This window comes from Peromyscus leucopus, chromosome 22 (genome assembly GCF_004664715.2).
Source record: "Peromyscus leucopus breed LL Stock chromosome 22, UCI_PerLeu_2.1, whole genome shotgun sequence".
NCBI classification, from domain to species: Eukaryota; Metazoa; Chordata; class Mammalia; order Rodentia; family Cricetidae; genus Peromyscus; species Peromyscus leucopus.
This window is the reverse complement of record NC_051081.1, coordinates 31746581-31773623: the sequence shown is the minus strand read 5'-3', so window position 1 is coordinate 31773623 and position 27043 is coordinate 31746581. Positions and strand designations below refer to the sequence as shown.

General features: G+C 48.7%; 1 protein-coding gene across 1 annotated transcript in view; it reads right to left on the bottom strand.

Annotated features, from left to right (window-relative positions):
* Galnt14 (polypeptide N-acetylgalactosaminyltransferase 14) overlaps positions 1 to 27043 on the bottom strand; it is a 223097-nt gene that overhangs the window by 38052 nt on the left and 158002 nt on the right. The window contains exons 3-6 of the mRNA XM_028873698.2: positions 17813 to 17911; positions 8335 to 8402; positions 6170 to 6235; positions 5883 to 6004 (exon numbers count right to left, since the gene is read on the bottom strand). Of these exons, the coding sequence (XP_028729531.1) occupies positions 5883 to 6004; positions 6170 to 6235; positions 8335 to 8402; positions 17813 to 17911 (355 nt within the window). The remainder of the gene's footprint in view (positions 1 to 5882; positions 6005 to 6169; positions 6236 to 8334; positions 8403 to 17812; positions 17912 to 27043) is intronic.

The window sequence follows — 27043 nt, the reverse complement described above, 5'->3', positions numbered from 1 at the left end:
TGTTGAAAGGATTGAGATTTCTTGAAATCTCTTTCCCATCAAAAACACATACAGGGAAGGAGGCAGAAGAAAGAAGCTTGTGTTTAAAAGAGAGAGAAAAAAAAAAAAAAAAACACAACAGAAACCAACTTGGAGTTTCCAGTATCAAGTAATTAGAGGGAAGGGAAGAGAAATTAGGGAGGTGTCACGCGGAAAACTTCAGCTGAAGATGGCCTAGGACAGCTTCTCTCTTATTTTGTTCTATTTTTGAAAACCCCAGTCTCCAATTATAGCTTAAAACTTCCATTTCCACTCTCAAGATCGGATCACATTCTATGTGGAGACAAGGCATATAAAAAGAAACCCAGAATCACAGCTGGAGTGCATGCGCATTCCCTATCCCTGCGGGGGGGGGGGGGGGGCTGTCCCAGGGCCTGCCCCATAGTATTAAGAGGCAGGCCTTTCAGGGTAATCTTAGCAGCCCACAGAGGACTCTCTAGGCTAATCCTGGGGCTCCCCTTGCTAATCTCTTCACTGTGAAAGGTTGAGCTCAGAAGGGGACGGGGACCAAGAAGCTAAGCTCCATCATGGGGCCAAAATGACTCCCAGAGGAGTGTCTGGCTGCAAGAAGCCAAACTCCCATTTGAGAAAGCAAGGAAAACTGTGCCAGTCTATAGGTAAGGCTGGCTGCAGTCAGAGAAATGAGACCATCTCTCAGGGAGTTTTCCCGAGATGGACTCAGAACCTTCGAGATAGAAAGGGATTCGGACTCATTAAGGCTGAACTCCCTTAAAATACCCTCTAAGCCTGTGGTTTTTCCACTAAACACTCCTATAAGATTGGGCACATCCCTATTTTCATCCTGCATGGAGGAGGGGCTCTTGAGGTTCCGCCCCTCACGGTTAATCTATGGGCAGCTAATCAGTACTAGGGAAGGGATTGAAATTCGTCTTCCCTAGCGGCATAGCCACTGATAAGCTGCCTATCGTCCAGTAAACAATCCTCCATGAGTGCTCATGCAAGCAACCTTAATTAAATATAGTGAGCAAAAAAGACAAGGAAATGCCGGGCATGGTGGCGTGAGTCTTTAATTCCAGTGCTCAGGAGGCAGATATCAAGGCCAGCCTGGTCTACACAGGGAGGTCCATAGAAGCCAGGGCCACACAATGAGACCCTGGAGAGAGAGAGAGACAGAGAGACAGAGACATAGAAAAAGAGAGACAGAGACAGAGAGACAGAGAGACAGAGACATAAAGAGAGACAGAGACAGAGAGACAGAGAGAGAACAAGGTAGGAGGAGAATTGTTCGAGGGAAGAAAAATTTTAGTGGGAGAGAGGTAGGGATACAAGACAGTAATGGAGGATGCATCAAACTTAGTATATAAATGTATGAAATTGTCAAAGAATAACAACAGAAATAACTAAAACAAGAAAGTTCTTTAAAGTTAATCATCTTGGGGGATCCCTGTACAAGAAACATCTAATTCTAGCAGTCCTAGTCTTTAGTAAGAACTGAATATACATGAATAAAAACTTGTACACAAATAGTTATACCAGCATTATTATTGGTACCCACATGTGGATGAACATAGAAACAAAACATGGCCCGGACTTAACCATGGGATGATTATTTCACCACCAAAAGAATACTGACATGCTCCAAGTATGCATAGAGCTCAAATACATGTTGGGTAAGATAATTCAGGCTCAAAAAGGCCATCTCATAGATTCTAATTTTATGAAATGTACAGAATGGGAAAGTCCCCGGGGGACCAAGCAAATTAGTGGATGCAGAGGCAGGGAAGAGGAGGAAGCAAGGCGTGGTGGCTAATCAGTGTGAAGTTTTCCTCCGAGGTGGTGAGAATGCTGTGCAATTAGATCCCAGTGAGAGTTGCCCAGTCTGTACACTGCAGCTTGGAATGGTTAAAACGGTCAGTTTTTTGTTACATGTCCTTTACATGGGTGTGCATGCACACACACACACACACACACACACACACACACACACACACAACACCTGCTATTCTGGCTAGGGTTAAATTACCTTAGAGACCACATGAAAGTGCTTATGGGTAAGGTGGGGGTGGGGGGGGGCAGGAAACAGTGGAATACAAAGTTGGGTAAATACAGGATGATGACAACTATACTTAAAAGATGCTCCTTTGACGAGAAAATGATCCTAAGTGGGGAGAAATGAGACTGCAGATGCCTTCCCGCGATAGAATTGTGGTTGATTAGTTTTCATTCTAATGCTCTATGTTTTCCAAGATGTTCGCACCGCAGTAACTGTGGGACATGTTTGTGATGGAAAAGGAGAGATCCAGGCCTCTTCTTTGCCATCTTCTGCTCCTGGGCCACAGGGCTTCCAGAATACCACACTCCTGGCTTTAAGTCTATTTCTCTTTCCTGTGACCTTGGCTGAAGCGGGGAACGTTGCCCTTAGCCTCAACTTCTCTCCCTGCCCATGTCCCACTTTCTTTTACCTTCCTGTGGTTCTGCAACCTTGGCCTTCAAGCCCTGACTTCACTAGCCTTTGGCTAGTGAAGAGAGCAACTCACGTATAAGACATTTCTGGGGATATAACGTTTCCCACTTCGGGGGGGGGGGCACTGCTCAGCACCTGAGAGATATACTAAGCTTCTCTATGTTTCTCATGAAGAACTTTCTGATAGCACAGTGATTTTCAACCTTCCTAATGCTGCGACCCTTTAATACAGTTCCTCAGGTTGTGATGACCCCCAACCATAAAATTATTTTCCTTGCTACTTCATAACTGTAATTGTGCTACTGTTATGAATCATAATGTAGATATCTGTGTTTTCTGGTGGTCTTAGATGACCCCCATGAAAGGCGTGTTTGACCCCCACAGGGGTTGAGACCCACAGGTTGAGAACCAATGTCATAGTACGTCTACCCATGGATACCTGTTCTGTGTGGTTCTTTCCAAACTAGCACAACATGAGTCTATAGGAGCCATGTGAGATCGGCTAAGTACCAACTAATTCCTTTCGCGATGCCTGTTTGAGACTCTTCCCCAAATAGGTGTCAATCAATACCAGCTAATTAGCATAGGGGTAGACAATGAGTCTACTGTTTCTACTAATTCCAAGCATGCCACCACCCCGACATGCCGGGGCATCTAAGGATGGTTTTCAAGCCCTGAGAGCCATCTACAGCAGTTAAGGTGGTGATGGGGAGAGGGCTAGTTTCCAGCTGCATTTGTCATCTATTAAGGGAGACTAAGAACTCAGAAGAGGAAAATGGAGGATAAGGTAGGCAGTGGCTGCTCAGAGCGATCCTGGCTGAGCATGCAGATGGGGAGACTCTGACAAAGTCTTGAGGAGCAAGACAGTTTGTGAAAAGGAAAATAAGGTGCCAGGGACAGGAAGGACCTGATCAGAGGTGACGCACTGGCTGTCACTGGGGAGATGGGTCAGTCAGCAAAGCACCCACTGTGCAAGCATGATTACTTGAGTTGGGATCCCCAGAATCCACGTACAAAGCCAGACAAGGCAGCACTTGCCTGTAACTCCAATATCGGTGCTTGTGGTGTGTGTGTGTGTGTGTGTGTGTGTGTGTGTGTGTGTGTGTGTGGTGGGAGTAACAGAGACAGGAAGATTCCTGGAGCTCATTACATTACAAGTCAGCCCCGACAGCATGATCAGCTTTAGGTCTGGTAAGAGATCGTGGTGGAATATTATTTGAACGATGTAAAGATGTGCTCCATCTGTTTATGCTGCAGAATAGGACTCTAACTGTGTAAAGGTGCGTTGCTTTTGTTTATGCTGCATTTGTTCAATTATGTGAAGATGCGCTGCGTCTGCTTCATCTTGCCTGCCTAAGGCATCCGATTGGTCTAATGAAGAGCTGAATGGCCAGCTAGGCAGAGAAAGGATAGGTGGTGCTGGCAGGCAGAGAGAATAAATAGGACGAGGAATCTAGGCTGGGAAGATGAGAAGGGACGAGAGAAAAAGGAGGAGGAGAGAACAAGGGAGACACCCAAGGCCAGAAGCCAGGCAGCTGCCAGTCAGCTAGACACAAGAAGCATCGGAAGTAAGATACACAGAAGAAAAGAAAAGTAAAAAGCCCTGAAGCAAAAGGTAGATCAAGAGGACCGGTTAATTTATGTTAAAAGAGCTAGCTAGAAATGAGCCCAAGCTAGGCCAAGCATTCATAACTAATGATAAGTCTCTTTTTTTAAGATTTATTTATTTATTATGTACACAGAAGAGGGCAACAGATCTCATTACAGATGGTTGTGAGCCACCATGTGGGTGCTGGGAATTGAACTCAGGACCTCTGGAAGAGCAGTCGGTGCTCTTAACCTCCAGCCACCTCTCCAGCCTGGCTAATAATAAGTCTCTATGTCATGATTTGGGAGCTGGTTGGCAGCCTAAAAGGAAAAACCTGGTACAAGAGATCTTGTTTCAGAAATAAAGGTAGAAAGCCAAAGAGGAAAGACATTAGATGTTGACTCCCTCCCTTGTGCCTCTGAACAAGTACACATCATATACAATACCCTCCCTCCCACACACAGACAGGACAATGACAAGGACAGAATCAGGAACAGCCCATCTGTGTCAGCACAGAATCCTGGGAGCCTAGGGACGCTAGGATGAGAATACAGAGGGGAGGAGGTTTCTGGAAGGGCCTTCAGTGCCAAGGGAAATCCCTCAATTGAATAGCCAGCTCACAAAAGCATTTCCCTTTTCAGATCCTTCTGACTGATTTGTGTGTATGTTTTTTTTTTTTTTTTTTTTTTTTTTTTTTGGCGCGTGCAGGAGTGGTGGGGGGGGATCCTTCTGAACAATGCTAAGGGTCCAGACTCAGAGCAACTCTTCCAAACTCAGAGAAAGTAGTCCCTAATAGGTGCTGACAACTAGCCCCATGTGTGAGAGCTCAGCATCCCACTGAGGGTACTTCCTGCACTGGACAAGTGGCAAAGACTTCTTGGTTCTCTTTTGAGCAGTGTGCCCTTTGAACTCTTCTCTCCTTTCAACACTATTATGCAGGCAGGCGCTGAGTGGTTACCAGCCAGGGCAGGAGGAAGCCATCCCAGCCCAAGCCACAGGCTGTTCTTCTGATTCTGGGGATAGCATCCCTAAAGAATCTCAAACCACACACCACATAACGGTCCAGACACTATTGATCTCATCTGTGAAATGAGTATGCTACAAATGCCTGACCCTACAAACGCCACGCTAGCTGTGCAAGTCAGTCGTTCAGGATGAGCGGCAGGCAGCACCAGTGTGTATCAATGATACTGGGGTCTCCAGTGTGCTGTGTGCTCTGCCGATGAGCACACAGAAATGGGTGAGCTTCTCCGAGAGTACCAAGTAGCAAGGAGAAGAGTAAGATCCTGTTTTGTTTTCTAAAGTGGTGGCTAGGTCACAGAGAAGAGCAGCACACAGAAACTCAGAGTAATTCAAGGTTAAAAAGATCTCAGCATCCAGCCTTCTGGCTTGGCCTGGGGATTTCAGGGAAGGGTGCTAGGTGGGCAAAAGGAAGACAAAAGCTCCAGAAACTGGTTATTTCTGCTGCCTCCTCCCTACAGAAGGTACTCGGGAGGATACTTTTTCCAGAACTTTCTTCTGTCTGACAGATACAGTTCTGGGGAGTTTTCTCTTGCCCGGGACACTGCATGCCACATGCGACCTGCCCACAGTTTCCATTTCAGGCTTGCTGCTGTGGGCAGCAGTGTGATTAAGCAAACAGCCCAGGCCTTGCCCCACCACTGATTGCACACAGTGTGATCTTGTTCGGGCCACGATGCTCTAGTCCTTCATCTATAAAGTGGGGACAACACTCTGTCCCATCCAGATCCCTAAGGGAACTCCAAGCTTGGAGGCCCTGGAAGAAATGGGAGGTCGGAACCCTCCGCTCTCCTTCTGAGCCTGACTCACCTCCTTGACCCTGTGCAGCAGGGGCTGCAGCCAATCCCTGTTCACCTCACAGTGGCTGTCCAGGAATGTCAGAGTGGCGCCCTGGGCGATGTCAGCACCCCGCATCCGGGACCGGACCAGACCTGTACCGGGGACAAAAGGCCAGGTGGGTACCACCGTTGCTCCGGTGACCCAGCAAGACCACGTCAGAGTCATTCAGTATTCCCCCGGACACCAAATACATACACCCACCATGCCCCACTCTCCATCCACGTGCGCGCCAGCCCCGCCCCCATGGCACAGCCTACCTTGCCGCTGGCTGTTGCGCAAGCACTTCACCTTGGGCAGCTTGATGAGCTGCTTGCAGTCCTCAGCTGCAAAGACAAAGGGGTCATGCTGAGTGGGCACCTGGGGCGTGACTGCGCGGGAGCAAATTAGAAGGATCGGGAAGGTAGGACCTACTGGGTATCACCCCCCTGACTGCAGAGCCAGGGTGTTTCTAGGTCCATGAAGGGGCTGAGGATCACCAGGCGAAGTGATCACAACGGGGCCCATTTGGAAGAGGTCAGCCCACAGTGGTACCTGCGGAGCTTTCGCGAAAACGTTCCAAGTGTGGAACCGTGGTCTGGTCACCCCAGGGTCATCTTCATTGCTATGCCCCCATTGGGTTAATTCGGACTCTCTTCACGGCAGTGAGTCTAGTTAAAAATGCCAGGAAGCCGGCAACAGAAAAAAAATAAAAAACGACTTTGGACTTCGCTTTTAGAGCACGGAGGCCCACTTTATGACGAGCTCGGCCACCTTTTTTTTTTTTTTTTTTTCACAGCAGAGCTTATAATGGGAGGGTAGTCTCCAGCCTGACGAACAATGTGCCAGGGTGGGTAAGAGACCCACTGCCCTTTGGTCACTCGCCCCAGTCACACTGGGATTATTCTGTTGCCCTGTCTCGTCCTTAACCTGACTGGTGGCCCTACTCATTGGTTTTCTTTATAGACCTTGGCCTTTCTGCTTAGCTCTGGACTCTACCAAGCAACAGAAGAAACGTTTACAGGTTTCCCCTGGCAAGGTCTTATTCCAAGAGCTCTGAATGTGTTAATGCACTTGGCCTCTATATAAGCCATATATATATATATGATATATATATGTATATATATGATATATATGTATATATATCACATATATATAGTGATATATATATCACTATAGTCATCTCATATAGGTGAGGGAGCTGACTTGAAGCTAATGGCTTTCTTGAGGCACAAGGATAAGGAGTGAGGAAGTCCCAGATCTAGGGATTGAGCCAAGGCTATCCCATTCCTAGGAGACCTTACAGCACTTCCTTATGCTCTTGAGCACCAGGGGACCCCCAGAAGGAGTGAAACCCTACTCCAAGCTCTTCCTCATGAGGCAAGGAGAGCAGACCACTGAGTTCCAGAACTAGTACAGGTCTCAGTACCCGAGGCCTCACACATAACCCACTTTTCCCACAAGGAATCCAGCGTCTCAGTCCTTGTGTGTGCATTTCTAGAGCTTATGCATTTCAGGTATCAATGTGTGAGCGGCCCCTGCGCCCAGTTCCCGACACCTCTGCTGGATGGGATGGAGGTTGCTTTCCTGATACTTATAGTTGTCTGTCCTCTGGTGCCACCTGCCTGGCTCACCACCAGAAAAAGACTGTCCCATCGGAATATGGCTGACTGAGAAGGACTGCATCCAGGACAGTGGCTGTTTGAAGAGGGGGTTGACACTGCTAATATTTGAATTCTAGCAATGATTCTATAACTATTGTAACTTTCAGACTTAAAGAGGTGTCTGGAGACCCCGGCATGTTATACTTGGGAAAGAGGACCAGGGGAGTAAATCTGGGTGTCACCTGGGTTCTTTTATGGAATGACCAATGGAATACGAGGCAGGAAAGGGTGGTAACCAGTGTGTGGAAAGGTTCAAAGGCTCACACTGTCATGGACGTGTGTTGGGGACATTTTATGGGGATCTCAATTTCAAGGCCCTCCAGATGCCCAGGGGGTAAGAGGGAGGGAACATGGCAGCCTCAGATCGGATGAACACATTAATGCAGCATCTGGGGGAGCTTCGGGTTCTAGTGTTGATTCTCTGTGTGTGTGTGGTCTCTTCCCATGTCCAGGAATGTAGGTGAGAAGCTAACGACTCTGGTACCACATGCGTTCCTCCACACATGTGCACTCCCTCAGCAACCACCCCAGACAGGAGTCTAACAAATTTAGCTAATTAGGTCCTCAAAAACTTACAGCAGAGAACCCCAACATTTCCCCCCCCCCTCAAATATAAGGTTTATCTCCTTTTTAAGCTCAGGCATAGACGCTCAGTCTTCCATGTCTAATCCCCAACTTGGCTTACTTTCACCTCTAGGGTGTCAGCGGGCTCCCCTCCACTTGTACACAGTGACTGGGACCGGACGTTTGTGCCTCAGTTGCCACTAATCAACGTGACTTACGGTCATTGCTGAAGTCATCCACTAATATGATTTCCTGGATCAGATGCGTCGGGGTGCGGTTTAACACGCTGGAAGGAAGAGAAATGATGATGATGTCTTCTGGTGGCCAAAACACACGTCTCAACTCCAGTTTTCAGTATCACCGCATAGGAGGGTTGGAGATTCGGGGCCACCAAAAGGTTTCTCCAGTCATCCTATCCATCAGGGGCCACTGAGGAAATCATTCTGCCTTCTCCAACACAGTAAACGATAGGCTGCCCAGTAACCCACCCAGACAGAAACCCAGGTGGTACCAACAATGGTAACCTCCCTCTCCACAAACCCCAGTATAGGAGTTCTAGCTGAACATTTCACTTAAATCACTCTCACCTTGTCTGTCTCTGTCCTGCTTCCCCCCTCCCGCCCCCCATTTTTTAACAGGGGAGTATATGGGGTCTTACTGTGCAGCCCAGACTGGCTTTGAACAGCTGATCTTCCTGCCTTCCCCTCTCAAGTACACGATTACAGGCATGCTCTACCACCCCTCACTTTGTCTAATTGTATTTAGTTTACTGCTGCAGCCTCTACCTGTCCCAGCTCCTCTCAGTCCCAGGCTGATTTCCTTGTGGCTTTCACGTGACCTTTCAGAGACATACATCTAAGAGTGTGGACTTCTGTGTGGCCACAAACTGATAAAATCCAATTGTGCCTCCCCACTCCCCATACCCCAAACCCTCAGCATGACCCACACCCTCCCATCCCTGAGCCGGTCTATGCTGCCCACAGCTGTTCATGCCCAGCGCGACCACCTGAATTTCTTGTGCTCATTCACCATCGAGAGCCTCTTCTAGGAGTTGAAATGGCCCTAAGCTGCCCACAAAGACCAGTTCAAATGTCACTTCCTCTCTAACAGCTTTCCAATCTACTTAGGGAGAATTAATTGTTTCCTCCCTTGGGATTCTTTAGCAGTTTTTAGCTGAAGCTTCTTGCAGCATTTATCATGTTCTGACACTGGCAGCTGGTTTTACACCTCACCAGGCAAGCTCCTGCCCCTGTAACCCTGATGCCATGCAAAAGTCTTGGTGAGAGAGGAAACACTCTGAAGAGAGACCGTGACTCTCCCTCCAGCTAGCAGAATCACGGAATCAGTGTGCTTAACAGACATGTAGAACCCAAGCTTCAAGCAGAACTCCAAATTAAGAATACAAGTGGCTTCAGCTGTACATCTATTAAATGACTGGAAATAGGGACAAAGAACTCTGTCAGGCCAGAATAAGTGTGTGTGTAGCTTCACATGAGCCAGTCCATAAAATCCCTGAGATTCTTTTCTCTTTCAGATATGGAAGATCATTGTGTATGCCTGTATACGTGTGTGTGTGTGTGTGTGTGTGTGTGTGTGTGTATGTGTGTGTGTGTGTGTGTGTGAGTGTGTGTGTGTGTGTGTGTGTGTGTGTGCACGCTTGTATGTATATAACAGTGAAGGTCTGAGTTCAGTGTTGGGTATTGTGGTGGTTTGAATGAAAACTGACTCCCATAGGCTCATAGAGAGTGGCACTATTAGGAGGTGTAGTCTTGCTGGAGGAAGTGTGTCACTGGAGCGTGGGCTTTGAGGTTTCAAATGCGCAAGCTATGCTCAGTATAACACAGACTCTCCCTGCTGCCTGTGGATCAAGATGTAGAACTCTCAGCTACTTCTCCAGCATCATGTCTGCCTGTGTGCCATCATGACAATAAGATACTAAACCTCTGAACTGTAAGTCAGCCCCAATTAAATGTTTTCTTTTATAAGAGTTGCCATGGTCATGGTGTCTCTTCGCAGCAATAGAAAACCCTAACTAATGCATTTACTTTAATTATTCTCACTTTATTTTTGAAGAGAAGGTCCACTGGACATGGAGCGCACCAATTTGCCTAGACTACTGGCCAGCAATCTCCAAGGGTCCTCTTATCTATGCCTCCCAACACTGGGATGATAGGTGTACACACAGCCAGACCTGACTTTTTTCATGTATGCTGGGGATCTGAACTCCAACCCTTATGCTTGTGTAGCAAGTTCTTTTCCAACTGAGATATTTTCCCAGCCCTAGGGAATAGTGTGTGTGTGTGTGTGTGTGTGTGTGTGTGTGTGTTTCACATATACATCAATAACAGAAATATCATTATTGAATATTTCCCCCCAAAATGTTGAAACAGATTTAGTTTCCTCACTGCCAAGTTGAGAAAGTTCTGTTCATTCTAAATCTGTATTCTCTTATAAGACATGGTAAAATGATTTCCCTTAGAGAAATGGTTCTTCACCTTCCCCAGTCATCGCATTTGAAATAAAGTTCCAATAGTTACTCACTGTTTAGCAGTGTTCCTTCAAATAACACTTTTTATTTATTCTTGGAGACTTGATAAAACATACACACACCTCCCTTCTCCCCTTCCAACTCTTGCTGTCTCCTCAAAGGTCCTCCTCCCAACTGCATGTCCTCCCCTGTCTCTTCTTTATTTTTTATCCCCCACTGAGTGAGTCCAACTAGTGTTGTTCATAGTCACATCGGGGTGGAGCCATCCACCACCAAGATGGACACCACACTTGAGGCCACAACCCCGAAGAAGAAAAGTGACTCTCCCTCCCCCGACAGCTATCAGCTTGCCAACAGCTCCTCGGTTAGGGGCTCCCCAGATCATGCTTGAATTTTAACGGGCTTGGTCTTGTGCTGGTGACCACAGCCTCTATGAGCTCGCGGACGCAATGCCCACATCTGCCCAGCATTTCGCAGCACTCTTCATCCAGTGACTCTCACACTCTCTCCATCCCCTCTTCGGTGATGTGATACTCTCTGAGCCTTGGGAGAGGGCCTGGATAAAGGTCTTCTTCCATTTAGGGCTGAGCACTCATGGTCACATGTTCTCATCATTTTGACTCGTGAGTTTCTGTATTAAGGACTGCCCGTTGACAAAAGAAGGTTTTATTGACCAAGGTTGAGTGTAGCTAAGAGCCTGGGTCAGTTCCAGGCCCTACTCTGGACCCACTGTTGTGGGCCTCTTCCCACTTGTTGGTCTTTCAGACAGAATGCCTACCTCATTTTCCTTGGATCTGACTTAAAAACTATCTCTGTGATAGAGAACCTGAGATAGTGAAGGTAACCTGGGACCCAAGTCGCTTTGCCCCAGAACAGGATTGGCCAAGCCATCTCAATGCTAAATTGACAGTATATTAAATAGTCTTTGTCTCATGGGTTTCTATAAATTAAAAGATGACCACAGGCATGGGAAAGAGGGAAATACACTTCTCTTTCCACCTTGGTTTGGCTACACTGCTTTAAAAAAAAAAATCCAGTTTCCTTCACTCATTTCTGTTCCTTAATTTCTTTTGGGATGCAGGGAAACTGCAGGGGTGAGTTTATGAACCCGAGAGCCTAGTGACATCTCTGTAGACGGTAACATGCCAGGCCTGGAGCTTTGCTGGCATCTCTCTATATTGGAAAGATGTTGAGGGCACACATTCTGTGTGCTGGGCACTGAGTGCAGCTCACATGGGAAGTCAGTTCCACCCGCAGAAGCTTGTCATTCAGCGGTACTCAAGCTGTTAGACTTGGGGCAAGCATAGTGGCTGGTCTGTAGAAGGGGAGTCTACAGTAGGGGGCTCTTCAAAGGGCTATGGAGAAAACCTCTATGAGGCATTCAGTGTAATATTTGCCCCTAAGTGATGACAGATAATAGCCATGCTTACTACGCCATGGGTCATTCATGATTTGTTACTTGAACCGACCTCTCGTGCTAGAGACGTCTTATCCGAGGGTCACAGGCTTGGTTGCAGTATTAACTGTGGGTCTCAGAACTCTTCCGAGCATCCCCAGATGTCAGGATTTCTCCAAAGCATTTTTGTTTCACAACACCCACCACAATACACCCAGAGTCCTGCGTATATCGGGGAAGGGGTTTCAGGGTGGGTGCTGGTGAGGGTTACAGGGGCATCCCTCTACTCAGATCCTCCCGAGCCCCTTTTCCAGTGCAGCCCCCCCTTCTATGCAGGATGCAGACTCTATGAGAAAGGAACTTTGCCCGGAGCTACCTTTATTTGTGAAGCCTTAATTCTCACCATGGCAACTAGTGTAAAGAGGAGAGAGGAACCCCAACGCAAAGCCCGAACAGTTGTGACAGTCTGTGGGGAAGTGGGGGACAGGGAAAGAAGGAGGCTGCAGCCTCCACCATAAGGTGGTGGGTAGAGATTGCTCGCTGTGATTGTCCTGGAGAAAACACAGCAAACCCAGGCACCAGCCCTCTAATCAGGGCAGGAGGGGAGAGGGAGGCAGACGGAGGGGGAAAAAAAAACCTGCTTGAAGAATAACCTCTAATGAGGTTTGATTACGCTGGAGCTTCTGCATTCGGTTCCCCCAAATCCCCGCCGGCTCTTTGAAATTCAAGAGTTCTCTTCTGTGAACATCAAAAGGTAAATCGCGTGTAGCTCTGAGCTGGTTGAACTGAGAGATGATTAGCGAATAAAAAATGTCCAGGGTTTAGAACACTGGGGTGGGGGGGTCAGGGGAGGGGGGGAAGAGAGAGAAGGAAATCGTCAGCAGTGAGGGCTAATTAGACCATTTCCTGCTAACACCTGGCCTGCTTCTGCTCCTGTCATCCGAGCAAATGAAGGGATGGTGGGGGTCTCCCTACAAGTGCCTCCAGGCTGGGAGCACCTGAGACGGGCAGGTACTCTGGGTGTCTGAAGTGGCTGGAAAAGGAAAAAGTGAAGTCCGGCCCAGGGACCTTGGCCTGGTTGGCCCCCTCCACCACCCTCCTTTCAACACCCCCCCAGCCCCCAATTCCTACCATCTGAACCTTGGCTGCTGTGACCTCCCGCCCTCTGTCCACCTCACAGGTTCTACAGTCCAGGCATCTCACCAGCCCCCCATCAGCAGAGTAAATCCTCCTCCTGTTTCCCCAGGGCTCAGTTTGCCTCGCCTCACTCCATCCTAGCTGCCCCGACTTCTACTGCCCCACACGTCTTTCTTCACGTGACCGCAGGATGGGTCGACACGCTCATCTCATTGGCATGTGTGGGCCGCACTGTCCAAGGAATCATTTTGGATCTGTCTCCTATGTGCAGCCACACAAGGCAGAATCGATGACTTCTCCCACTCCCCTGATTTCTGTGATCTAATTATGGGGTCCCTGTGGGGCCTCGAGTCACGTTGGCGGGGGGGGGGGGGGGATAGTTTGGGGAATGTAGACTCACGGGCTTGGACTCAGTAAGCCCTGCAACATCTTGCTGTGTAGTCCTGAGCAGGTCGGCTCCCCGCTTCCATTCCTTCTGTAATTACCTTTCCCTTGTAAAAAGCAGGTGATATTAATACTTGACCTACTTCACAGGCTTTTGTGCGTATGAAAAGAGGAAACGTATTTGAAGTTGCTCCGTGAACTCCGCAGTGCTGTATGCAGACAGGTCTTATCAAACGTTCCATAAATACCAGTTGAATGAAGACCTGGGGCCAGCTGACGGCTGAGTGTGGTCGTTCCGGAGTGAGACAGTGTTCTGCGGTTCAAGCACACGTCTGTGCGGCCTCCGCTTCTCAGCAGGAAGGCTTCAGTCAGTACCGGGCCTCCAAATGCCATGGTTTCCTCAGCTTCGCGAGCATCGCTTAGCACCATGCCTGGCACATGCCAGTTGCTCTTGGAATGTGGGCACCTGGTGATAAGACTATTGGAGCTTCTACCAATAACAGAAACAAGGCACGGCTGGCTCTGATTCTCAGTCACAGCGCCCCCCCCCCCCCACCAGCAACACTGTCACAGCCTGGGGACTTGTCAGAAATGCAAATTCTTAGGCCACATTCCAGACGCACTGACTCAGAATCTCTGAGGCTGGAGCCCAAGAAGGCATGTTCTAGCAAGCCCTCCAAGAGAATCTGGCGACTTCTCACGTTGTTGGAGAGCCACCATATCAGAACATTGTTATCTATCGGGACTAGAGGCTCAGCCACATCGATGCTTTTTCCCTCTGTGCCAGCAGCAGATCCCAGTCTTTTGCTTACTGTGATTTATCTTGATGGGCACACTGGAGGGATTAAGAGATATCCCCAAAATTAGTAAAGCATATTCTGAGTGCATCTGTGAACATGTTTCCAGAAAGATTGCCATGTGCACCATCCAGTTGAAGAAGGAAGACTCAACCCCATGTATGCAGTACCACACATTAAGTTGGGGTTCAGACAGCACAAAAACTGAGAGGAAGAAGCCCACCAGTCCAGAGCTTGACTCTCCATGAGTGGGTGCACACCCTGATGGCTGCTCATGAACATCAAATGCCAGAGTCTTCGGTCTTTAAACATGTACTCACTCACACCAGACTGTCTCCAGGGAGCTTCAGTGACTTCAGTCTTAGAATGGGGCTGTGACACTGACCTCCTCTTAATTCTATTATATTCATTCATTCACTCACTCATTCATTCATGTGTATGTGTGCGCAGACCATGGCCCTTATATGGAAGTCAGAGGGTAACTTTCAGGAGTTGGTTCTGTCCTCCCCCATGTGGGACCCAGGAGTTGAACTCCACTTCCAGACTTAGTGGCAAATGCCATTACTGTCTGAGCCATCTTTATGTCCCATGCCTCCCCACCCCCTATTCTGAGGTTTCCATTTGGGGGACTGGCTTTTCTGGTTCTCCAGCTGGCAGACTGTTATGGTTAGACTATGGGGTGCTGATCTTGTAAATTAACTTAGCAAATGTCCTTTTATAACCATTGATGTCATTGGTTCTGTGCTGTGGAGAACCCTGACAGTTAAACCTATTTGTACTTATCCAGTCTTCACTGAACTCATGCTCAGGGATTAGTAGTAATCATAGTTTCTTTTTGGCAGAACGGAAAACTGAGCCAGAGGGGTTCGGCAGTTTTCCCAGGGTCACACAGCTGTTACTGGCAGAACTAGGCAAATGTGGTCCCAGAGTCCAAATTCCTAACCATCTTCACCCAGAAAGTGCTTCTCTAGGTCTAGGAAATTACCAATGACGAAAAAGGATGGAGATATAAAGTCATGGACCATTGCCTTGTGCCTGCACCCCATGGGAGGTAGAGGGTTGACAGCTGTTCCAGGAAGAACAGGACAGACAACACCAGTCTCACACCCTGGAAGGATTTGCCCTGCCACTGGCCACGGTGAATTCTTCAGGTCTTGCTTTCTCTCCCCTTGAGAAAGAGCCAATTCATCGAGGCTGTGATTTTCTCTTCTCTCATCATCTGTCCCATCATGCTCCTGCCCATCTTGAGCCCATCCCTTGTGTTTTTCCAGCTCTCAGCTAAGAAGCAAGACACCCCTGAGATACCAATGGAGTCCTCAGAGAAATCACCCTTTCTCTTGTCCCCTCTGCATGCCTACATTGATTTGCAAACCAGCCAGGCACTTCATTATCTACAGTGACACTGGTAGTGACCCTGTAACATTTTGTAGTGTGTGTGTGTGTGTGTGTGTGTGTGTGTGTGTGTGTGTGTGTGAAAGAACTGTTGTCTTTCTTGTTGGGAAATATGAATGAAACGGCCTGTGGGGTGAGTACAGAAGCCAGGACAGGGTTGGCGGTTGGGGGAAATAGCTAGCCATCAGATACCAAAGACATGCAGGCTGCAGGTGAAATTGCTCTTTCTTCCCCAAGAGTGGGTTCTTTCCTGTAAGGGAAGCATTGGCCCCACACAGTAGATATTCAACCTTTAGTGACAGGTGGACGATAAGACGTGGTATGTCCCCTTGGGGTGAGTCGACTGCTGGTCTTGCTTCCCTCTCCCCAGAATCCCCCACTGCCAAAGCACACAGGTGTGGAAGAATGCAGACAGTGTGACTTGTCTTTTGGAGATGATGAGAGGGAGGTCTGTTGTGTTTCAGACTCTCTCTGGCCCATCCATGTTTAATCTCATTTCCCCCTCTCTGTATCAGATGACCTTCCCACATGCCGCCTGGTAAACTGTGTGTCTCTGGGACATGAAGTGCCATAGATAGAGTTTCTATTACTGTGACAAAACACCATGACCAAAGTCAAACTTGGGAAGGAAAAGCTTTCATATAACTGATGACTCTCGGGACACATTCTCTCACTGAGGGGAAGTCGAGGCAGGCACCTAGAGGCAGGAAGTGATGCAGAGGCCATGGAGGAGGGCTGTTCACTGGCTTGCTTCTCATGGCTTCTTCAGACTGCCTTCTTACAGCACTCAGGACCCCCTGCGCAGGGATGGCATTGCCCACAGTGATCCGGGCCCTCCCATATCAATTATTAATTTTTTTTTAATGCCCCTACAGACTTGCCTACGGGCAATCTGATGGCGGCGTTCTCTCAGTTGAAGTTTCTCCTCTCCAGTGACTCTCGCTTGAGTTAAGTTGACTAAAACAAATAAACATGGGGCTTCTGTGGGCACTTCATTGGCGAGGCTGGGCTCTGTGCTAGAAGTTCAAGCTTGGTTAAAGTTGGTTAAAGCCCCGAAGTTCGGGCTGTACCCCTAAAGCCCCAACACCACACCAGCGGTGCTGAGCCCTCCCTTGTGACTTGCCTTCCTGGTACAGGCAAGTGAGAGGACATGGGCTGGAATCTAGGCTATGTGACCTTGATGGGGGACTTCCAGGTCTCACTTTTCTCTATTGACCTACTTATCACCCCAGCTGAGGGCAGGAGCCCAAGTCTGTCCTTACTGACTGACCTTACTAGTTAGGATAGGGGAGCTACTGTTGGGGATCCAAGGAAGGGAGAGAATGAGGCAGCTGACCTGGATGGGGGGGGGTGGAGTCGGGGAGAGGAAAGGAGTGTCGTTCCAGAGAATGGCAGCCCAAACCTGCCAGAGTCTCCTAAGAACCCAGGGGCACAATTCCCAGTCCAGTCCCTGCTCCATGTTCTAGGGCCAGTTTGCTTGTGGCTGGCACTGAGACTTGAGCGTATGGAAAAGCTAGGCAGGCCACAGGCCATCTTTGTCACAACGGACCTCTCACAGCGGGAACATGACTGAAACTAGTGTCAAGGTGTCCGGGAAGCTCAAGGGAAGCAGGACTGGAACTGAATGGAGGTGTCCAGAGAGCGTCCATCAGTGATTGTCCACAGCTGTTCCCACCCCCCCCCATTGTCTTAGCCTGGGGAAAGCACAGCACAAGATGGGCAGCCCAAGGCACACTCAAATCCTGATCCTAGCCAGAGGCCGGGGATGCTGCGAGCAACCAGACTATCTGAGTTTCCTTCCTCTGTTGTGACCCTGCCAGTCCACGTTCTTCAGAGAGCCTGGCACAGATGGGCAAAGGGCCTGTCATCCATTCCTCTGCGTTGTCTCTGAATGGCTGCAAGTCACCAGCCACTATTAGCATCTGTCTTTCTCTTTAAAAATGGGATGATGGCCTCTCTCACTCATCAGCCTGTGAGGAGTGGCAGAGTGGAGTCACGTGATACATAGACCAGTGCCTGGTACATGCCTGCGGGATGCCCAGTGAGCAGACACAAGCCTGACCCAGGACCAGGCTGCATGACCAGTCGGGAAGATGCCTTACCTGCGGATGGTTCTGAGCAGAGTGGAGCGTGCCTCGTTGTGGAAGGTGATAATGATACTGGTGGGGGGAAGGTCCATGCAGTAGACCAGCAGCGAACATCTGGCAAGCAAAGGCAGATGGTAAGTAAGACCTTTGAGAGCAAAACAGAAGAGCCTAGGGCCACAGGCATCAACTGAGAATGACCAAAACTAAATGTCCGCCACATGGCAGGGAACCTGGGCTTAGAGCCTAAATGGAAACAAGCGTTGTCCTTTCCATATTCCGGAGTTCAACTACAGTATTTCCTAACAGTTGCAAGAACAAAACTTCAAGTCTTGGGCTCTGCCCCAAATCTGGGCCCTCCTAGTCTTCCTACCCAAGCCTCTGGCCAGAGAGCAGATCAAGCCAACAGAAGCCTTATCATATTCACTTCTGGACTGGCTGCTTCAGAGGTGGGTTCTAGCTAACTGCTGGCCCCCTGCCCCTTGCCTCCTCCCAATACTTAAAGAACAGAGCTCTGAAGCCTCAGTATAAGCAACCAAGTCCCATCTTGAGAAAGCATTTGCTTCCATGTGTCCGGGATTATTTTGTATGGCCATTACATCCGGGGTAATTTCAATTTAATACCTTGCCTCGAGTGAAAATTGTAGCCTGCAGCCTGAGAATTGCTATAATAATGGAAATAGACCCTTCAAGTGAGGCCAGTGCCCCTAGGGGATATCATCTGGGTGTATACTTCCTCCTGTTTCTCATGATTTCAAGCGTGGCCCGATTATGGGTGGGGTTATAGGCTATTAAAAAAAGAAGTAAAGAACATACATAGGGAGGAGATCAGATATTTGTTCTCATTTTTTTTCCCATTTCTTCCTGAGACTTTAATTGGAAATCCAGAGGCCCACAGATAGGCTTTGAGGGAACTGAACCCTCTGGAGTCGTTAGCAAATAATTTGTACAAATAGGCATTTTCAATTTTCCTGGAAATATGGTTCACATTTTAAACCAGATTTTCACACAGGTGTGGGCCTGAAACACTCAAGATCTCTAGCCTTGGGCTTAAAGACCTGATGTTCCCTATGGTCGCCTTGGTGGTGATGGTTCTGTGGGGTCAACTGCTTAAATACCATATGCTCACAACACAGGCATGGCGGAAGCCAGGATCAGAACCAAGAGTTAGGAAAGATGGAGAAATGATTGGAAAGGTAAGCCACAGCCTGTAGGCCTTCCTGTCCCCTGTCAGAGACACCAATGGGTTCCACCTCAGAGCTGGTTTCCTCCTCCATACCACTCTGCCTCAGCACACTGCAACTCTGTGGGGGAGTAAATGAAGTCCTGAGTGATGTGTATTGTTGACATGCACGCAGACATGTCAAGGACCCCAGTGCTTCAGACCCATGGCAAATGGCAAAGCCTTTATTAGGTGGGGTTCAGGGAAATGGCAAAACCTTCCCCTGGTCCAAGTACAGATGTTATGAATGATTGTCCTTTAGTTAAAACCATTGTGTGCATAAATCTTCCTCTTCTTGGCTGGCTACGACCTGAAACTGTCCCTCTATAGAGACTCTAAACCTGCTTCCTTGTTCAGTTATATAATAAACTCGCCTCTATGGTTAAGATGTATAACACAAAAGCGTTGGGTGTCCAGTATGTTGCTGGTGGTGCATCTCCATCAGAGCCAAGGCCCACCCGATCCCAGCTTTCTGCATGCAGTCTATCATTTCTTCATCCCCTGGTGTCCCAGTGAGGTCAATCCCCAAGCCAAGCAGGTTGTATGTAGCACAGCTCCTTCCTTCATAGTCTTCTGCCCAGTCCCATCCCACAGGGCTCTGCCAGGCCCTCCTCTGGTTCAAAACCCTCAGGTAGCCCCTGATGTATAAATTCCAGCTTCATAATCACAGTCTTACAAGCTCTTGAGTTCTCTGTTAATGCTCATGCCACATGACTTTTGCTATCACTTGATGGGTTCCTAGTCATCCTTCAAGACTTAGTGTCAATGTCCCCTTTGCTGGGAAAAGCATTCCAAAGCCTCCAACAAGCAAATGATCTGCTGTTTATACTCTTATAGTTTGGACATGTAGAAGATGTCTCTTCTAGCATTTCTCATGAGACTGTAACCCTAACTTTACGGAGCGCATCCAGGGAAGAACCATAGCTCCGTCCATTTGGCATCCCTACAAGGATATGTATGTCTACCAGATTCCTTTTTATAGAGAAGGAAGAAAGTCAGGACATGCATGCCCAGGTCAGCAGAAGACTCAGTCGTTTATGGTTCTTAGACATGTGGCAGCCTTCCAGATAACTTCTGGGGAGTCCTGCCCACAAGCTTTTATGTTCTTATGGAGTCCCCTCCTTCCCCAAATCCTTATATAACCAGTAGGATATGGTAAATGTGACACTGTGTGGCTTCATGAAAGCTCTGTGGTCTCTTCCTTGGCCACAAGGAGGGGAAACAGCTATCATGCTGTGAAGACACTCAGATATCCCTGTAGAGAGAGAGACATCCATGAGGCCCCCTACCCTCTCCGCTACCAGCTAGCCAGCCATATGAATGGAGTACATCAGAAGTGGATCCACTCACTCCAGACAGGCCTTCTACAACAGCAGCTATAACAGACTGCTGACTGAAGCCTAACGAGGGATGCTAAGCCAGCACCGCCCAGCCAAGATGCTCCCAATTCCTGACCCATAGACAGTGAAGATGGTCTATGGGTTTTGTTGTTTTAAGCCACTCAGTTTAATCAGGGATGATTTGTTGAGAATTAAAAACTATTAGAAAAGGGTAAGGAAAATGCTTGGAAACAGCCTCTACTGAGAAGAACCTGGACTTGTCTGTCTTTGGATATAGCCCCAACTCTTGTTAGAAGCAATGGCAAAGGGATAGGGAATGGTGGTATTGGGGTCCTTGCTTGGGAGATTACAGGATCATCGAGGACATGGAGGGTCTTGGAGAGAGGCCCAGGCAGTGGGGTGGGCAGCAATAAACACTCTAGGAAGAATAAGCCTGAGACCAGGGAGTGGGCTGGACAAATTATCTATGGAAAGGGAGGTAAAAATCAGAGATCTTAGGGTAGCCTCCTGCTCTCCTTCAGAAACAAGGACAGAAAGGAGATCCTGAATGCCACCACTGCCAGGACATCTGGCTGCTGTGGCTGCGCTCTGGGGGAAGATGCTTGGAGATCCTCTGTAGTCAGGCCTTAGCTTTCATGATTTGAGCTATTTGGGGGAAGCCGAGGGAGAATGGTGGTCTTTGGATTTGCAACCTGATTAGAGAGCTTTTAGACACAGGCACTACTTTGCTTGCCTCAGAGATGCCAGCTGACCCAGAAGCCTGTGCACAGAGGCAGAGGCTAACTGACTCAAATGTGAAGAAGGCTCCATTGAAAACATGTTGGATCCCATTGGGTAAGGTGATGATGGAGAGAAAACGAAGTAGAGCAGCCCACAGACTCCTGGTCCGGGGCTCTGGACACTACCTGCCAGCATGGGACCTTGAGCAAATCGCCTTACCTCTGCTCTGCTTCCCCGTGAAGCAGGGTTAGTCTAAACTCTCCCACCAAAGACCTAGGCACAGAAGCAAGAGCTGTGGGTGTAGCCTACCTTCAGTCCGTACAAGCCATTTGAACCAAATGCTGTAAGCACTCCTCGTACCCGAGGTCCAGCTATGCCACAGGGCTACTCACTTGTGACTTGGACTTCCTCAGTGTTAGATTCTTCACCCACACAATGGAGATGGCCACCCCCAACCTGCACATCTCCCTCATTGATTATTAGGGCAGGGAGCAAAAGGTGCTAGATAAATAGTCACGTGCTTACTGTTTCTAACATCAGTCCAGACATACAGGTGACTCCTGCTGTGCCTAACTAGAACTTTCTCGTGTTGGAAAGGTGTCTTTGGTGGGCATCTCCATGGGCACTGACAGAGACTAAGGGGCAATGAGAGAGGCAAGAGAAGGGACAGAGCTCAAGGACTGTGGCATCATCAATGCTGGTGAGGTGAACCTGGGTCTGATGCCTAGATTTGAATCTGGATTTGCCAAATGCTGGTTGTGAGCCCTAGAGCATGAGACTTTACCTCCTCTAAGCTTCAATACGGTCACCCGTACAATGCGGACAAAGCTCTCCTCACAGAAGGACAAGCCTCCTACACAGGCTTGCCGGGAAGACTGCGGCTAACGCACACAAAGCATTTGGCAAGTGCCAGGAAAATGGGAGCAGAAAACAGCTGAGCTGGCCTCTCAGGGGGTGTAGTGTGTGTTGACTAGAGATGCGGAGTTCACAGAGCAGAAAAGGAAGGGAGGTTGGAGATGGCAAGCCGAACCAGAAAAGCAGCAAGCAGCAGCTGGAACCCAGGTGGCATTCTCCTGGGCCTGGAAGCTCCTATGGCCACAGCAGTGAGACAAAGGCCTTGCCTGGGGTCATACCAGAAAGCCAAGGAGCTCTGCTGTCATGCCTAGGCCCACAGAGGAGAGAGGGCAAGACGGTGTTTCATGCTCTCAGGCCTGTCTCCCTCCCCAAGCTTTCTTGCCTCTGGTGTAGCCCAAAGGGTCTGGACTCTCCCTTCATCTGTTTGATATTCATAGCAGCCTCCGTGGAAAGTTAAACCGAGGCTCAGTACTCCCTCCCCAAAGGACATACCTGGTTCACGCATGAGATGAGAAAGCCAGGTCTGTGACTCCTTAGCTGGTACTGATTCCTAATATCCCATGTTCTCCCTAGTACAGGGCAGGCAGGAATCACCTGCTGTCTAAGGCCTGGTCCACAGCCTGCTCAGTAAGGCACTAGGGACTTACAACAAGGACTTGAGGCTGAGAAAGAATCCTTAAAGATGCGTTCCAAGAGGAGAGTCAGCCCAGACAGTAAGTGGGCTCTCTGTGGGAGGGACCTAAAAGATGAATCAAACACTGAGGTCTCTGGGGCCATGAGGGAAAATGAAGAAGGCAGCCAATGCTGACGTCTGGCGCCAGCAGATGGACGAGAAAGCATGTTGATAATTTATTAAAGATTCAGGGGGTTTGTTGGAGAGAGGAGCCAGCAAGTAGGAAAGATGGGGTGTGGGGGGGAGCGCTTAGCTCATCTTCTGAACCAGGAGGTGTACGAGGCATTAGCTGTGTGGGGAAATAGACGAGAGAGAGAGAGAGAGAGAGAGAGAGAGAGAGAGAGAGAGAGAGAGAGAGAGAGAGAGAGAGAGAGAGAGAATATGTGTGTGTGCTGTTTGAGGAGCATCCCACCACAGCAGCTCCTGAATAACACATTCCTCCAGGATGATTTTAAACAGTTTTGTACCTTCTTCTTCTTCTTTGAAAGACTCATCGGAGACCCATTACTTTCCCCAAACAAAGGTGAGGCTCAATGTGCCTCCTGGATTCCCAACCTTGGGAAGGTTCAGGGTCACTGGCTGAAGGTACTTCAAGGGAGCAATTCTGAGGCCAACCCTGGGCATAGGAGGAGACTTCCCCCACCCTTCCCGCACCCCACTGTGAAGTGCTGTGCCCTTGTCCCTCCCCCATACCTAAATGAACCTCAGCACATTAGCAACATGCCTGTCAGTTACCACAGTAATGATGTGCACACAGCACCCTCCATTTTTATTCCACATATTTGTAAACTACTGCAGCTGCCTGCAAGGGAGAACATGACGATGATCATGGTCACCCCCGTTCGGTTAATGAGCTAGGAGCTCTTAGTGGTCCCTATGGCCCTGGAACACATGGTCTTCCCCTCACCACATGCTGGGAGAAAACGCTTGGTCATAAATTATAAACCATTCGGGATTTTAGGCTGGAAGATAAAAACCAGAGGGAGTGATAGAGAGGCAGGCCAGCTAACTTAAAAGCAGAGTGAGAGCATCATTATTATGACTATGAGGTTAGCATAGAGGACTGCTCAATGGCTCTCTGAGGCCGGAAGGGGGCTCTGGCACCCTGAAAGGGAGAGACTGAGGGCATTTACTGAGTAGGCACCATGGCCAGAGCTGGGTGGAGGGCATCATGCAAAAATGCAACCCGACACAGTAAGAATCAGACAGCCTGGTATGGGGGACTCTCAGGTTAAACAGTTGATTGGGGTTCAGCAATGATTTCCCTTCTCTGGCCCTTAGTGTCCTGGTTAAGGGTGGCAACAATACCCACCACGCAGCGTATTTAAATGATCACTGGTGGGAACCCTTACCACCTGTCACTATATGGAGTACCTTGGGTGTCTAATGTTCACAAGAGCTTAGGAAGTGCCTATTGTTTTACAGTTTCCACTACTGATATGGTTTGCACATAGAATGCTCCCTCACTCTGGCTCCTGTTTTAAATGCTGGGTTGTCCCACTGTGGAAAGCTGCTATGGAGGGGACTTAGTTGGAGGAAGGAGGTTATTGGGGTATGTGCCTTTAAAGGTTGTAACAGATCTCCGGTCTGTTTTCTGTTTCTTCTTCCTGTCTGCCATGATAAATGTGCTCCCCTGGGCGGGCTCTCCCCACCATGATGGACTGAGGAGTGTAGTGGGTAGCCATTCCAGCTTTGATCTGGGAGTTCCAACCCCCATTGAGGCTTCAGTAACTGTCACGCCTACAAGGCGGGGCCAAGGGAGGACGCTAAAGACCCCGGTGCCAGATGCACCAGCTCTCTTGGTTCCTGGATCCTGGACGCTGGAGGTAGACCGAGCAGAGTTCTCCAGAGAACACCGCCGGATTGCGCCACGCCTTTCCCAGACTCCGTTAAACTATCCATTCACTTGTAAGTGACCCCACAAAATAAACCTCCCTTTTAACTACGTGGAGTGGCCTCAATAATTTCATCGACAGAGGAGGACTCAGGAGGTTGGCAGAGAGAGGCTGAGTTACTCAGTGAAACTAGCGAAGGGGACTAGAGCCAGATGTGTGAGGCTTATCCCATGCTAGAGTACCCTCGTGCCAGACTGCCCCAGGTATGACTCATATGTCTGTTCTGTGCCTCTTCACACCGTGGGCACTTCACACTCAAACTCCACTCAGAAAAAGGAGTTTCTACACGTTCTAGAAACCGGAGGAGCCTAGGAGGGAAGAACAAGCTGTGCTGCTGGGCAGAGACGGGAAGATGAGGGAACTGCTCTCTGGGGGTACCCCAAGAGAGATGCTGCCCACGGGGAGTCTCACAGAGTGGGGACGATGTGTCTGCTGCAAGACTGAGTCAAATACTTCACGGGCATCTGATCCTAAACAGACTCTGGATTGCTTTCTAACCCCCACACTTCCGGTTGCTCTGTAGAAGGCCAGTCCCAGTTTGAGAAAATAATTGATCTCCATAGGTTGCATTTCCCTAACTTCAGAGCCAGCGAGATAAAGGCGTGTGACTCCCAATAGAAGTGGCACTCATTTCTTGGGGGAGAGCTGTGTGTGCCCCACGGAGTCCCCTGAGCAAGCAGGTGGGGTTGGGGTGGGGTAGCGAGCACCTCCCTGTTCCACCTCCATCTGACATTCTTCTTGTCATCTATTCCAAGCCAGAAGAAGCCGCAGAGACACGGTCCCTTCTTCAGCACCAGCATGTGACTTGCCGGGCATGAGGAAGGCCGGTGAAGGGAGCCAGCCAGTCTTGGGCCCAGACACCTTTCCTGGACGTCAGTTTTCTCAGAGCGGAGCGCAGTGAGTTTGCTGCTGGCTTTGGGCATCAGGTCTTGTTTTTCAAGCAGAGAACCTCTAATCCACTCCGAGCTTCACTCTGTGGAAGGACATCTGCTCTCAGGGGGAAAAGGGAGATGAACATAAAATACAAAATGCCAGCTCTGTGGCTGGCCCCCAAGTTCACACCTGACTCTTTAGAAGGGCAAGACGCAGACGGCATAGAAAAGTGTGATGAGTGTAAAATCAGAAATTCCTTTTAATCTCATTTCATGGGCGACACAGATACACTGGAAGGCATGAAATTTTTATTTCATGTCAATTTCACTGGGATTTCACATGCAGATTAGTTTGTTTCATCCGCATAAACATATACTGTTCCTACTTTTTGCCTCAACAGCTATTCTTTCTTAGTGTTAGAGAAATTCCTTCTCTCATAAAAGATACTTCAAATGATACTAGGAGTTACTATGCTGTTACGATGGTACATTTTAATTGCTTAGTGTGTTACTGAATCTCGGTATACTCAGAAAGGAAAAAGTAGGCCAAAGCAGGCAGGTGACCTGCTGAGAGGACTTTGGCTGGGCACTGTGGTTGGCAGCTTTAAAGATGGCCACCAATCCACACCTCTTTGTATAAGCCATTCTCTTGGTGGGCTGAACTAGGTGACTCCCTGCCAAGGAGCGGAAATATCTACGGCAAGGTCACTGGTCCCAAATCTGGCTGTCTCCCTTCATCCATCTTCCTCATGAACGGAGCATTCCAAGTTGCTTAGTGGTGATGAGAAAGAAGAAGAGGAATCAGTGTGTCTCCGAGGCTTCTCCTGGCCTGGAATGGACGCCATAGAGAATGGTAGATGGAGGCGGAGCAGAAGGTGTTCCCCTCCACCCCACCCCACCTGCTTGCACACTTGGGCACACACAACTCTCTCCCAAGAAGTTAGTCCTGCCCTTATTGGGAGTCATGTGATTGCGTTTGCCCTTACCTCTCTGGCTGTGGTATTAGGGAAATGGAGAAAATGGAGACAAATCATTTCTTACCCTTTTGTGACTAAGTTACAAGAGCCTGGTTAACACACTTCGGGAGAACACACTGTTATGTTGTAGAACTCCACACAAGGCTGTGGTTAACCAAATCTCACTAAAAATCATGTGAGGGAACTTGAAGGATGATTTTCCTTGAGCCAACCTCTGTGATGACAATGGTGTCAGCATGGGAGGGTCCCTGAAGTAGGGGACCCACTTAGCCATGCCACGGTGTCTGATCCATAGGAACTATGAAAAGGTAAATGTCATTTTAAGCTATAACCCAGTGGTTCTCAACCTTCCTCATGCTTCCACCCTTTAATAAAGCTCCTCAATGTTGTGATGATCCCAAACATAAAATTACTTTCATTGCTATTTAACTATAATTTTGCTACTGTTATGAATTGTAATGTAAATATCTGATATGCAAACCCTGTGGGGGTTGGTATAAATGTTGTACAAAACAGATTAATACAGGCAACCTTGGCTGCATTAGAAGAAGAGGAGAAGGAGGCAAGAAAAAGGAGGAGGAGGGGGGTGAGAAGGAGGAGGATGAGGATCATCATCATCATCACCACCACCCACCACCATCATCACTATCATCACCATCATCACCACCATCATCACCATCATCATCATAAGGCTC